Source organism: Ziziphus jujuba, chromosome 6, assembly GCF_031755915.1.
Source record: "Ziziphus jujuba cultivar Dongzao chromosome 6, ASM3175591v1".
In the NCBI taxonomy this organism is placed as follows: Eukaryota; Viridiplantae; Streptophyta; class Magnoliopsida; order Rosales; family Rhamnaceae; genus Ziziphus; species Ziziphus jujuba.
The window spans coordinates 26,883,802-26,899,227 of record NC_083384.1 but is presented as its reverse complement, the minus strand read 5'-3'; the positions used below and the strand labels follow the sequence as shown (position 1 = coordinate 26,899,227).

The 15,426-nt window shown below is 32.8% G+C and overlaps 1 protein-coding gene across 1 annotated transcript; it reads right to left on the bottom strand.

Annotated features, from left to right (window-relative positions):
* Nucleotides 1-4,438: 4,438 nt before the first annotated feature.
* LOC132804051 (E3 ubiquitin-protein ligase At4g11680-like) lies at nt 4,439-7,023 on the bottom strand. The gene is made up of 6 exons (XM_060817941.1): nt 6,900-7,023; nt 6,181-6,398; nt 5,937-6,073; nt 5,082-5,207; nt 4,855-4,975; nt 4,439-4,540 (listed from the first exon to the last, which is right to left on the bottom strand). The coding sequence occupies exons 1-6, from the start codon at nt 7,021-7,023 to the stop codon at nt 4,439-4,441; spliced, it is 828 nt and encodes a 275-aa protein (XP_060673924.1).
* Nucleotides 7,024-15,426: the final 8,403 nt, after the last annotated feature.

Here is a 15,426-nt window from a genome sequence, read left to right as displayed (position 1 = left end):
AATTTCGACAAATTGAGGTCATTTTTTAGATCGAAAACTAGGGGGAGGGACCGATTTCATGTTGAGGACTGTCGAATAAAGGTGAAATTGCCCAAAAAATTTGGATTGTCGCCCTCATTTGGGCTCGTCCGGAGGTGGTCGATAAGGAAATTTTGGCGCCAGCATCGTAGTGAGATGGACTTCCCTCATCGCCAACGTGTGGCCAGCAGTTGTCAGAACTGCAACGAACCGTTTGGAGGAAGGGAAACGGCCGCCACTGACTTCCATCGCCCAATCTGGGTGCATTGCCCACTGGCCGACCACCAAATTTGGCAATCAAACTTGCTGGCGACTGGGTTACACCGACGACTGTGTGACTAACGGGTGGCCAAAAATCCATCAACTCCAGCCAACTTGAGAGAGAGAGAGAGAGAGAGAGAGAGAGAGAGAGAGAGAGAGAAAGAGAGAGAGGAGAGATAAGCTATTTTTGGAGGGGGTGAGGAGAGAGAAAAGGGAAGAGAAGAAGAAGAAGGGGTGTCCATGTTGTACCCATGGATTGGTGACACATGGCACCTCTTGGACATTTTTTAAAACTCCTTAACATATTTATAATACTACCTAGAAATGTCGGTCCCAACTTTAAAGACTCATATCTTTTCAAATATAAGTCCAAATTAAGCGTACCATTAGTTTACGAACTCGTAAAGACGAGAACTATCACATGACATATGGTTCAACATCAAAATCTATGTAAAATAAAAGTCAATGCCGACCTCATCGATCAGTCCGAGTCGCATCTTGTTTTGACTATAACTTTCTATTCTTAGCACCAATTTCAGTGTATTGCTACTGAATGTAATGACTGTAAAGCCTAAAGAAATGAATAAAGCTAGTAGTTCTTCTTTTTACTTGCTTGAGTCTTCCATTTTGTGGCATGGTAGACTAGGACATGTTAATTTAAATTCTCTGCGGAGATTAATTAACTTAAATCATATTCCCACATTTGAAATTGATTCCAATCATAAGTGTGAAACTTGTGTGGAAGCAAAATTAAAGAGGTCATCATATCAAACAATTGATAGAAATAACGAACCTTTGGATTTAATACATAGTGATATATGTGATTTAAAATTCGCACCGATTAGAGGTGGTAATAAGTATTTTATCACCTTTATTGATGATAGCACGAAATATTGCTATGTATATTTGCTTAAAAGCAAGGATGAGGCTATAGAGAAATTTATTCTCTATAAAACAGAGGTTGAGAATCAACTCAACAGGAAAGTTAAAGTGATCAGAAGTGATCGTGGTGGAGAGTATGTAACTCCTTTCGGAGAGTATTGTGCTCAACATGGCATAATACATGAAGTTACTCCACCATATTCACCACAATCAAATGGTGTGGCTGAACAGAAAAATAGAATCTTGAAAGAAATGATGAATGCAATGTTGATAAGTTCTGGAGTACCTCAGAACTTGTGGGGGGAAGCCATTCTGTTGGCAAATGACCTTTTAAATAAGGTGTCCCGAAAAGATAAAGTAAAGACACTTTATGAGGTATGGAAGGGAAGACAACCCTCCTACAAATATTTACGAATGTGGGGGTGTCTAGCTAAAGTAGTAGTACCTACACCTAAGAAGGTGAAGATAGGTCCCAAAACTGTTGATTGCATCTTCATAGAATATGCACAGAATAGTAGTGCATATCAATTTCTTGTGTATAGGTCAGAAATTTCTGATATACACAAGAACACAATAATGGAATCGAGAAATGCATCATTTTTCGAACACATTTTTCCATATAAAGTAGAAGAAGGACCGAGCACGTCTAAACGAACTTATGATACTATTTATGATGATAATCATGATAGTGATCAAGAACAAGAAACTGAAGTTGAGTTTAGACGTAGCAAGAGAGTAAGAACTGAAAATTCCTACGGTCCGGATTTTCTTACTTATATGCTAGAAAATGAACCTCAAAGCTTCCAAGAGGCCATAAATTCTCCTGAAGGGAATTTATGGAAAGAAGCGGTTAAAAGTGAAATTGATTCCATCCTGCAGAATCACACTTGGGGGTTGGTAGATCTTCCTCCAGGTTGTAAACTTTTGGGTTACAAATGGATTTTTAAAAGGAAGATGAAAGCAGATGGAACAATAGATAAATACAAGGCAAGGCTTGTAATTAAGGGATACAAGCAAAAAGAAGGCCTTGATTATTTTGACACTTATTCTCCAGTAACGAGGATAAATTCCATAAGGATGGTACTGGCAATCGCAGCATTGCGGGATCTTACAGTATATCAAATGGATGTGAAAACAACTTTTTTTAATGGAGATATAGAGGAAGAGATCTACATGGAGCAACCTGAGGGTTTCAGTGATTCAGGACAAGAAAAGAAAGTCTGTAGATTGGTAAAGTCCTTATATGGACTTAAACAAGCTCCAAAGCAATGGCATCAAAAATTTGATAATGCCATGCTAAAAGATGGGTTCAAAATAAATGAATGTGACAAGTGTATCTATGTAAAAGATATAGAGAATGGATATGTCATTCTATGTTTGTATGTAGATGACATACTCATAGTAGGTAGTGACGATAATATGGTACGAACTACAAAAGCCATGTTAAATTCTAAATTTGACATGAAAAATATGGGGCTTGCAGATGTGATTTTAGGTATGAAAATCACGAGAATTTCGAATGGAATCATTCGTAGTCAAACTTATTATGTAGATAAAATACTGGCTAAGTTTAGTAATGATGATACTAGTATAGCCAGAACACCCATAGATATGAGTTTACACTTATCCAAAAATAAAGGAGAAGGTGTATCTCAAGTGGAATATGCAAGGGTGATTGGAAGTCTGATGTACTTGATGAGTTGTACCAGACCAGACTTAGCCTACGCAATAAGTAGACTAAGTAGATACACGAGTAATCTAAATGAAGATCATTGGAAAGGGATCGTTAGAATACTAAGATATCTACAATACACTCATGAATACGGAATGCACTATACAAGATATCCTGCTGTATTAGAAGGATACAGTGATGCAAATTGGATATCAGATATAAGGATTCAAAATCAACTAGTGGCTATGTGTTCACATTAGCAGGTACAGCTGTGACATGGAAGTCCTCAAAACAAACTGTGATAGCTAGATCCACTATGGAATCCGAGTTTATTGCTTTGGATAAATGTGGTGAAGAGGCAGAATGGCTACGCCAATTTTTAGAGGACATTCTGAGGTAGCCTAAACCTATGCCAACAATAAGTTTACATTGTAATAGTCACTCTGCGATTGGCAGGGCACAGAATATTATATATAATGGAAAGTCTAGACACATTCGTCGTAGACACAATTTCATTAGACAATTAATCTCAACTGGAATTATCTCAATAGACTATGTGAAGTCAAAAGATAACATTGCGGATCCGCTAACCAAAGGGTTAAATAGAGAACTAGTTGAGAAGTCATCAAGGGGAATGGGATTCAAGCCCGTGAATAAAGTCAATACGATGGAAACCCAACCTAGTTGACTGGAGATCCCAAGATCTAGGTTTAATGGGACAACTCAATTGTAAAGACTAGTATGGATCACTGTGGGGGGTTAATCCTCTGCCCATTCCTATAATGAAACAGTGATAGAAAGAGGTTAAGTATAAAAGTATGCTTGTAATGATTCCTATAAGTGTGTGTTTAGTAATCTATGCATAGGTATGCTGATTACATAAGAAATAGGAATCACCTATGTGAGAAAGAAGAGTGGCTGCTTCAAAAGAGAATTGTTTAGGGCACAATTCTTTAGAAACTCTCGCAGAACTAGGGAGGTGTTCAGGGCCAAAATGAACACAACCAGTGAGAACTGAAGTGAACCAGGAAGCAATCATGTGTGGGCTATGTTGTCATTTACACAAAAGACGAAATGGTTCAAAGATATCGCTTCTACCATAAGTCACTAAAGAAAATGTAGTCTCACAAGGGAAGGTTCAAAGAGTAACATCTATCTATCCTATGCAGGTTCCGACTGTAGAGCTTTACCACTAGAGTCATGGTTGTTTTAGAAGTCAAATCATTCATGTGGGGGATTATTAGAGTTTGGGCCCATGTATATGTGAATGATTTGGGCCTCAAAAGGTTTTGGGCTTTTGTTTGTTTCTGTTTTGGAAAAACATTATTTTTGAATAAAATAAAAAGATTTTTGAACGTGGGAAGTTGAGAGTTTGAAGGCTTTACAACTCTTTGTTGTTTAGAGTTGGTTACTTACACCTTCTTTGATAACGTTTTTACAGTTTTTTACAGAAAAAAAAAGGGTTTTTTTTTTGGGGTTGAACGAGAGAGAACAAAAAAAAAAAAATAGTGGTAAAGGGAAGGTACTCAGATAGTTCGAAGAGAAAAGCTTCAGAGGTGCTGAATCTGAAAGCTTTTGCAGCCGTTATATCCTGGGAGACGTTCGCTACAAAACTCCTGCACCGATGGGCGTAAAACGTGTTAAGGACACTGTGGTATCACACAGGCCTCGATCAACCTTTCTAGAAAGCAGATCAACTTCAAAAACCTACAAGTTCTATAATGTTTTAATTATTTTGTATTTAATTTTATTTATTTTGTATTAAATTGTCCACATATATTTACATATATTCACATATTATGTTTGCAACATCAAATTCATCGATATCAATAGGGACCCGAGATGGGAGCGTAGAAAAACATCTTAAACTAATGAAATGGTATGTGGGTCTTGGACGATTTGAAAGATGGAGAGGCTTGGAAATGTGCAAGCAGAGGAGAAGAGAAGAGAAGAGAGGTGCGAATGCAAAGGGAAGAGAGAGAGCATTAATGGCAATGAAAAAAGAAGAGTACAAGACTTACTTTGTCTTCCACCAAAGACGAAAATCCAATAATACATGGAAGACAGCAGCAAACAGCAATCAGAATGACACATGCCAGTACAACAAAGAACACATCAAAACCAAGGAAAACTATGCAAACCCTGCATGATAACAAATTGCATCCCCGAATATAAGTTAGATATCTGATTATCAAGTAATTTATTATTATTATATTTTTTTCAAGAGAGAAAATGCAGAAGCACAAACCAGTATAGTTCAGGGGATTTTTGCTCTAAGGCTTGACCGTTCGATGATCTTATCAAGTACAATCCAATGAACCACCATATCAACGAAAACACTGTATTTGCATATTCTAGATGCTTTGCTACCTTGCTAACATATAAAATAAAAAATAAGATAAAAATGCATATAAAGGGATATATATATTTTTTTTATATGCATGCTATTTTATAAAGGATTAATTTCACTTTAATATTTTATTACCATTGAAAAGTTTCGCTTTTCATCCCAAATTTAAAAAATTTCAAATTAAAGGTTTTATTTAATAACAAATACATTTTGTATTTTTTATTATTTTTAAATTGTGTATAATTTGTTTACTTTAATAGTTTATTAACGTTAATTAAAAACAATTAAATTTATTAGACATATTAATTAACTATAAATGTTAAAGGAAAAAAAAAAAAAACTAAAAAGCAATGTAATTTTAAATTGTATTTTATTTTTTATTTATATATATCTATATATATATATATGCATTTATGGTTAATGAAAATATTTAATTACTATAAACTAATATTAACAAAAAGTTTAAATAAATAAATTACATAGAGTTTAAAAAAACAAAAACCAAAAAACAATGAATTTTGTTATTAAATATGGCCTAATTTCAATTTTTAGCGTTTTGATCTAATTGAATTCCCGACAAAAGTGGTAATCTGGTTAGGACGTATTGAAATCTTAATTTTTCTATATTGAAAAATTTTTAAAAATATAAATTGTGACCAATTGTATTTTAATATTGATTAAATAAATAATAACAAATAATAATAATAAAATCCAATTCCATTGAATTTGAAGGTTTTAAATTTAAAAAGTTACCTGCTCTTCTCGTCATCCTCGTCTAGTTTCTCCGAGTCCTCTCTGGCTGCCGTACTCAAATTCTTATAACTGTCACTCTCAATCCCTTCATTCTCTAGATTAAAGTAGCAGTTTGGTCGCTGCGGCTGTTGCCGCGCCTATACTCAATGTGAAGGCAAACTACATGGAGAAAACAATGCAAAGCATATCCAAAAATCCACACCCTCAGCAACGCATTACACGGGTACTTGTAATGGCTGTGAACCATCACCGTCACCACCATGACCACGAAAGTGAAATTCCAAATGACATACAAAATCACGATGGGCTTCGAGTACGCCCAGTCGCTCCTCCTCATTTCCAATTGCTTTGCGGCCATCTCGCTCACCATCATACTTCTAGCTTGTCGAAAAAAGAGCTCAGCGGCTTTACGCAAGCTTTGCACAGACCAATCGGAATCGCTCTCGTCGGAGGATGACCTGCCTGGACTTTCCAAAAACGATGTCGTATCCGTAATGTTAAAAACAATTGGGGATTATTTGGAAAGATAAGAAAGGAGACACATATGGTTTTGACGACGCTGACTATGACGTTATCAGGACGATTTTATTTATTTATTATTATTTTTTCCTTTACATTTTAACTTAGTTATGCGATTTGTTCGGCAGTAATTACCAATTACAGTTTTTGATACCACCTGATTAGAAGGAATTTTTCTATACACAATGTATAGCAAGGTGTAATTTTTATTGGTGTACATAACCAATAAAAAAAATTGCCATATATAGCATACATTCTAATCATTTTATAAAAATTCACATCTGCTTGCTAACCCCGTTAACCGTCTGTTATTCTTTTTTATTTTATTTTTTATTTCTTTTGGCTCCCCTTCCACCTTCTTTTGCTTCACGCCATTTTTTCTTCTCAGAAAAATAGAAATCTTTTGTCCCTTGAGTTTCATTCCTAAACCAATGAAAAGTGTACCATAGACCAAAAGGATGATCATGGTTCTATTTTGGAAAAGTTCGTAGGAGGTTTCTTGTAAGTGTTTGAAGTGAAAGCTTCGCAGCTTCGCATCGGCCATCGATGGAGGAGCACGAAATCCCATGTTCTGTACTAGATTTGAGGGCCAATGCTACCCCAATAACACCTCCTATTTCTGAAACTCATCAAGATTCTTCTCCCTCACAAGCTGAACTAGGCTTGTTCGACAGATTCCAAAGAAGCCCCTTTCTCCTGCGCAAAAGTTTTAAGACAGTAGGATAGATAGTGTAAGCATATTTATCTCCATTTTTCCTTACATCATCTTCAATGAAACATTTAACAACAAACTAAAGAGACAGTTTGATAAGCTGTCCAAAGTCAGCAACAGTCTCTATGTCGATGGTTTGAGAGATGAAAAAAGGCAACATATTTCTATTTTCGAAATCTTAGTGAGAGATGTGATTCGTTAAACATCGGAGACCAATTTCCGGCAGATGGGTTGTTCTTGGAAGAGAATTGTTGTCTGCAAGTAGATGAATCAAACATGACAGGGGAGAGTGACCATACAGAAGTTAACCATGACCAAAATCCATTCTTGTTCTCTGTTACTGATGTGGTTGTCGGCAATAGTCAAATGCTCATCACTTCGGTCGGAATGAGCACGACTTGGGGACGAATGGTGAGTAAACTTTAAGAAATTGGGTTCACTTTTTTTTTTTTTTTTTTTACTCTACGCATCACTAATTTGAGAGGGCAAAGCAAAACCTTAATGTCGTATTCATCTCATCCAATATCTTTTAATATTCCTCTTACATATTTAAATTTCTTGTTCTCTTTCTCTTTATCCAATAAATTTATGCTTTTTTATATGTTTATTCACCATTCTAAAAATGAAATTGAATAAATTTTTGAATATTTTGACAAATCTGATAAGGAAATGTAATATTCTCTACATAGTATCCTATAAGGAAAGAACCTACTATTAGGAAATAGAATGGAAAAAAAGGAGTAGAAATAGAGATATATTTTGAAACCCTAAAACTTTCATTTTTTTCCTTACAACTTGCTTTTCATCTTTTTGCTCTTGGACTCTTGCACATGCTCAAAAGTATGGACACTACTAGTCCAAGTAAGTAACGATTTCCATTCAACATTTTTTCTTTTATTAGGTTTACTGGTTTAGTTTGCTATATTGTTCCATAAGATGATGTATAATCAAATTTTTATATGATATTATTTAATTTGCTTCAATTATCAATTATTTTTCTATGATAAAACTAACTATACAAAGAAATAAACAAACTAAAAAACGTAGAGGTCCTAGAAAACAAGTTTATAGCTCCCAAAAAAGGAACTCAGGAACTCTTTTTTTTTTGTTCTTTTTTTTTTTTTTAATTTGTTTCGTTATTCCTATATTGTGGAACTACAAGAAACTTACTAGAAACATAACTTGTGTAAATACTATGAACTGAAATTTGATTTTGGTTCCATGTTTTTGAGCTTTTATTATTTTATAAAGTACTAGAAACATAGCTTGCTTAGAATATTTACATTTCCTTATTATGAATCTTATTGAAATTCAATAGTGATGTATGTTGGTAGTGATGTTGAAAAAATTGGAAATACAGAATTTATAAATCGAAAAGAAAATGAAGATAGTAATTTAATGGGAAAGATGGTAAATAGTGAAGATGAAGCTTTCGATCTTTACAATGCATATGCATTAAAGATTCGTTTTAGCATTCGCAAAGGAACGGTCACTTATTTTACCGGTTCAAAGAATAGACATACTCGTTAATTTTTGTGTTCCAAAGAAGGTTTTAAGTTAGATGGTGATTTTGTTGAGGAGAAAAAAACAAACAGATTTGAAACTAGAACTGGTTGTAAAGCTTCTATTCGCTTCCTAAATGAAGATGGAGCTTGGAAAGTTGTTTCATTTATTTCGGAACATAATCATGAGCTTGCAACCTAAGGCAAGTATTATAGATTCCATGGTCAATGCCGGAATAAGGACAAATGATGCTTTTTCATACCTTGCAGAAGAAGTAGGAGACATTAAGAATGCTGGATTTACAAAGAGAGATTGTTACAATTACATGAGCAAGCAAAAAATGATGGTGATTAGTGCTGGAGATTCTCAAGGTCTAATAAATATTTTCAAGGCAAGACAAGTTGAAGATTCCATGTTTTTTTTTACATTGTTCAAGTTGACCAAGAAAATATGATGGCAAATTTTTTCTAGCAAGATGGAAGATCATGAATTGATTATGATTATTTTGGTGATGCACTTGTTTTCAATACTACATATCGCACCAACAAATACAATTTAATATGTGCACCATTTGTTGGTGTCAATCATCATTGACAAAATGGAATGTTTGGTTGTGCATTCTTATTGGATGTGACAGCTGCTTCATTTGAATGTTATTTAAATCATTTTTGGAGTCAATGGGAAACTAGTAACCAATAACAATTTTTACAGATCAAGACCAAGCAATGTCAAATGCTATAGAGAGAGTATTTCCTGATACACGACATTGTCTATGTCAATGGCATATTTTAAAGAATGCTCCATCACATTTGGCGCATTAAATACAAATTCTGAGTTTAAGTATTTGTTTAATAAGTGCCTCAAAGGATGTGATACAGAGTTGGAATTTCAACAATGTTGGGATAAAATGATGCAAAAGTTGAACCTTAAAGATCATAATTGGCTTAACATGTTAATACAAGGTGCGAGCCAAGTGGAGTACTGCATTTACTAACGATGTCTTTACAGGTGAAATTAAATCTTACCAGAGAAGTAAAAGTACAAATAATGTTTTGAATGGCATTGCTAACAAGACTATAAGACTAACCAAATTTGTAATTGCTTTTGGAAAGGTGGTGGCTGGAATGCGTTCTTCAGAGATGAATAAGGATTTTCGATGTAAACAAGATGCACCTATAAAAGCAGTGAAAAAAAGTGGAATTTTAGATCATGCATCTCAAGTGTATACTTGTAAAATGTTTAAAGTTTTTGAGAAAAAATTGCTTGGAAATATTGCAACAACATTGAAAGAAGTTGTTTCTCGTGATTCATTTAGCAAATTGGAAATATATGAAGAAGGTGGTAAGAAATTATGTATTGTGCACTTTGCTAATGAATGTGGATCCGAAGTTGTTGTTTCTTGTTCTTATAAAAAATTTAAGTCATTGAGTATTTTGTGCTGCCATACCTTGAGAGTACTTAGCATTAAAAAAATTAATAGAATTCCAAATCAATATATTTTGAAATGCTGGACAAAAGAAGCCAAAAATAGGATTATGAATTATGAAGAAATTGCTGGTTCATTAATAAGTGAGAAGGATTCGAAGGTGGTTTGGTGTAATAGTTTGATTCGTATTGCAAGTAACTCTATCTATAAAGGTTTTGACACAGAAGTAGCAAGACACATTTTTAAGAAAAAAAATACTTGAGCTTGAGGAAGAATTGAAATAGAAATTAAAAAGAACAAGCTTGAGGAGGAAATTGATTTACGTGGTAAGGAAGTCAATCAAGAAAATGACAGTAATATAACACCAGTTTTAGATTCACCACAAGCAAAGCCGAAAGGCTTATCAAACTCTAGGCTCAAATACCATTTTGAGAAATGTAAATTAAAGTCCATAAAGAAAGCTACAACTCCAGGTAAGAGTATTTTTCTTTGATATTTGAATTAGAAGTTATAATATTATTTGTAATATATTTTAGATTGCGTTATGCTTTTTGTGTAACATATTATTTTTTAAATTTTTATAGGAAAAAAGAAGCAGCCAAGCCAATTGGTTGTAAACCATGTTGATCAATGGAACATGTCTCCTCATGTATCAATGTACAGCCAGGTATTGATTATTAATTTGTTAATTTTTTATTAGGTTATGAGAGTAATATTTATTAAATTCATAAATTGTTACTATTGCTATTATGACTTTTCACTTAGAATGAGAGCTGTACAAGTGTTCATTTTACAACCATGTTGCAAAGTGTTGATGGGGTATCTCATTTAAGTTTGGTAAACACTCAAACACATAATAAATATTATATTTTATATTTTATTATTTGTATTAAATTCAATAGTTTAAATATTATTTTTAGGACTCGTCAGCTCATCTTCTATCTCTATCATATCACTTTTCTCAGTCAAAGCCAATATTGATGAATGAAGTAAGTCATTCTCCTTTTATATGTTGTATGTTTAATGATTAGGATTTTCTATCTAACTTACAAGCTCATTTGGTGTTTTGATTTTGTCTTAGGTAATGCAGTTCAATCCTAACAATACTCTTATATTTCAAAAACTAGAATGGGAGTGGGAAACTTTGAGATTTTGAATGTAATGGAAAGCTTTTCATCACAAAACAACAATACAGAGAGAAATGATGCTATTTGATCAAGCCTTGAGCCTATATAGTTCCTTGATGTTGACAAATAAATCGATTGTGTCTTATTTAATAGAAACTTATATCATTTTGGACAGGTTATAAACATTTTTGTTGTTTTATTAATAAACTTCTTAAAGTTGTTTATTTGATTATTTTGGTGATTGATTTGTTTGTTTCACCAATCTTTTACTTTAGGAGTTTGAATTCTTATTACATTAGTATTACGTTGGTGTAAGAGAATGCTGGAAAGTAATAGGACATTACACTCATAAATGAAATATGTAGTAAGCACATTATGTCAAACTTATAGTGAAAAGAAAATGGGCAGGGCGTTTAATATGGCTCTGCTTTGATTACATATATAATGGAAGTCTCTTTGACAAATTTCACCAAATGAATTTTGTCAGAAATCTTATTGTAATATTTTTGTAACATTATATTGTAAACATAACATTTATAAAACAAATCCTTACAAGTCTTAAAAGGATTGGTAAGGTTCTCATTCTTTGTAAATATAACATTTATAAAAAGGATAGAAAACCATACATTCATAATTCAAAAACAGAGTACAATTGGTCAGGTTTTCATTCTTTATAAAACATTACATTCTAAACATCCACTAAAAGTCCTCAAAGACTAAAAAACGTATACTAAAATTTTAGAATCAAGAACCAATATACCAAATTTTCTATCTTTTTGATAACATTACATTAGAAATATAGCCACTAAAAAAATCCATTACAAAGACTTTAAAATTGTACACCTAGAATTCCTAATAAGAAACAACATGAAACAAATTAAGAGATTGGGCAGTATGGAGCAGATTAAAAGACTTTGGCTTGCCACTTGGAGGAAACTTTTTGGCAGCAACATGCTTCAACAAGAGCAGTGCTTGAGCTTCACAAGTTGGGTCTAGAAATCAAACTTGTGCATGTTCAAATGTTTAGGAATGTGCAGAAAAACCAAATATGTACTTAACTTTCAATACTATTGAGCAATGAAAAAAAGAAAAAGAAATTAACTAATAAACAATAAATTTGGTATCCCAATGATATTTCTTCAAACAGTAGGAATCACAATTCTTATTAAAAAAATAAAAAAATAAAAAATAAAAATGATGCTTTCCATGATTTGATAAAGACTCTTCTTTCATGTTTCTGAACATCTGTTTGATTAGCGATTTTCTTTAAAAACTACTATTTGTAGAATGGAAAGTGTAAAAACTAATCCAAAATGAAAAGCCAATATGCAATTTATCCACTCGATCATAAAGTTTCTGTAGACTTTGTTGTTTTCAAAAGCACCAATTTTCTTAAAAGCTCAAATGTATAAGAATTGAATTAAAATAGGTTGACTTATATACCTTTTGATAATTTTAAAGCTCCTCACATGATTGAATGATGTCAAAAGCAGTTAATCCTTCCTTGTTGACAAGCCTTCCATCCACTCTCTTGTCTTTCAATAGGGTCATTAAAATCTTATAGTCTTCTGCAATGGCAGCCAAATGCAAAGAGTGTTTCCATCTTTATCTTGCCTATTCAAAAAACCATCAGAGCTAGGTGTTGTCAAGAGATATTTGACTGCAGAACTCTTTCCACCTTCCACAACTAAATGAAAAGCGGTCTGACTGTTGCAGTTTAACAACTTTCATATGTCTGGATAATTTGTTATGAGCTTTCTCATGACTCCAAATCCATTTTTGGCTGCTATGTGGAGAGTAGACATGCCGACCTTACTTTTCCTGTGAGCTATGAAGTTATCCACTGTAAAAAAAAATCAATAACTTCAACACGACCAACAAGTGCAGCATAGCGAAGAGGGGTATATCCTAGATCATCATCTAAAAATGATAAAATAGAGCAAAATTCAAAGCATTATGCCAGATATTATGGGGCCAAAAAAAAAAAAAAAAAACAGACAACAAAGGTCAAAAACTTGAACAATTTTGGTGAAGAACAATGCCTTCATCATCAGTTAATACATATATGAGGGATGTGAGAGATCTTGGGCCAATCTTCCCCTATATCTATCTAGCATCGTTAAGCTACTAAAGGACAATCCTGGATCAACAACTGTTCAAGAGAAACAGGTAGACCTCCTTCTGGCAAGCACTGGAATTGATGGCATCGATAAATAAACAATTTTTTAAGGGAGGCTAGCAGCAACAAAAAATCTTGTTGGTGCACATAACCAATAAAAAAATGCCATGTATAGCATACATCCTAATCATTTTATAAAAATCCACGGTAGCTTGCTAACCCCGTTAACCCTCTATTATCCTTTTTATTTATTATTATTTTTTATTTCTTTTTGCTCCTCTTCCACTTTCTTTCACTTCACGGCATTATTTCTTCCTAGAAAAATAGAAATCCTCTGTCCATTGAGTTCCATTCCCAAAACAATGAAAAGTGCACCACAGATCAAAAGGATGATCATGGTTCTATTTTAGAAAGGTTCCCATACATGACACATAAACCCTTTTGTAGGAGGTTTCTTATAAGTGTTTGAACCGAAAGCTTTGCGTCAGCCATCAATGGAGAAGGATGAAATCCCATGTTTTGTATGAGTTTTGAGGGCCAATGCTACCCCATCAACACCTCCCTATTTTTGAAACCCATCGAGATTCTTCTCCCTCACAAGTTGAACTAGACTTGTTCGATCGATTCCAAAGAAGCCCCTTTCTTTGGGAATGCTCACCTCTCTTATATCTTTAGAAATCGGGGTGGCAAAACTTAGTACCGGATTCTTCATTTTTGGAGGAAGGGAAACTTCCCACCACCCTGAGTTCTCTCACTCTATTTTCGGTTTGCAACCTTAAATCCCTACATAGCAAGTCCTTTCGAAGTCTAGCCTCCCTTAAAAAATTGATTATTCATCAGTGCCGTAAACTCCAGTGCTTACCAGAAGGAGGTCTGCCTGTTTCTCTTGAACAGTTGTTGATCCAGGATTGTCCTTTAGTAGCTCAACGGTATCAGAGTGATATAAGGGAAGATTGACCAAAGATCTCTCACATCCCTCATATATGTATTAACTGGTGATGAACTCACTTATAGTGCCAGCAACAAAATCATTTTTTTATATTTTAAATGATAAATAATTGTATTTAAATTTTATTAAGCATGTAAGCTAATCATAAAGTTAATGAATAAAATTATAAACATCAAATTGAACATAACTTCAATTGTATTAATTTTTAAAATTTTTCCAAATTTATAATTTTTAGATATTTAAAAAACTATAACTATCTTTAACTAGCACTTCAAATAAGTAAACTATATGTAATTATATATTAAAAAAATTAAAACTAACTACATTAACAAATAACACCAATTTTTCATTAATAATTTTAGAAGAATGATATTTGTTACTAGTAATTTAATAAGGTTTGCAATTTATTACTATTGAGATTGACTTTAATATTTTATCTATAAAAAAATTGGCGGCATTTAATTTTTTAATAATTTACCATCAATTATTTTTTTTTAAAAAATTGAATAATAATTAATTAAGTTATCATATGATATATAAAATGTGACATTTAAAAATATTACAATTTAGGCTTTTAATATTAAAACCCATCATATTGAGCCATTCATTTTTATTCTATATACATTGAGTTTTTTACAAACTTAATATTTTTGGTTTTTAATCTCTTGATAATTATAGAGTATGAAGTGTGACCTTTATAAAATTGAATTTTTTTTTTTCTAACATTCATAAAACTGAATCGGATGCTTTACACTTTGTTGAATTATATGAATCACGTTGGATATAATCTTTTCTTGGTTGATGGTAAAAAATTCATTAATGATTAGAACAATGTGCACTAAATTGAAAAAAAAAAAAATGGCAGCAAAGGTCTAACTTGCAATATTTTAAAATTAGAAAAACTTTTATGAGTTCACCTCTTTGTATGGGATTTTATTATTTGAAGTTTCATAAATAAATAAAAAATAAATGCAGATAATCAATAATTCTAATGTTAACAATGCGTTTAATTGGGTTTATAAATAACAAAACCATAATTTTATGAGCGCAAATTAGATTTGGCAGTGTATTTTTATTTTATTATTATTTTTTAACCTTGTCCATTTTATTTTATCCTTTCTTGGTTAATCCTTTT

Coding starts and splice junctions, on each gene's coding strand:
- LOC132804051 (XM_060817941.1), bottom strand. CDS start 7,023: ATGGGATTTCGTGCTCCTCCATCGATGGCCGATGCGAAGCTGCGAAGC. Junction 6,074..6,180: donor TCATGGTGGTGACGGTGATG/GTTCACAGCCAT, acceptor CATTGAGTATAG/GCGCGGCAACAGCCGCAGCG. Junction 5,208..5,936: donor GAGGATGACGAGAAGAGCAG/GTAACTTTTTAA, acceptor TTTATATGTTAG/CAAGGTAGCAAAGCATCTAG.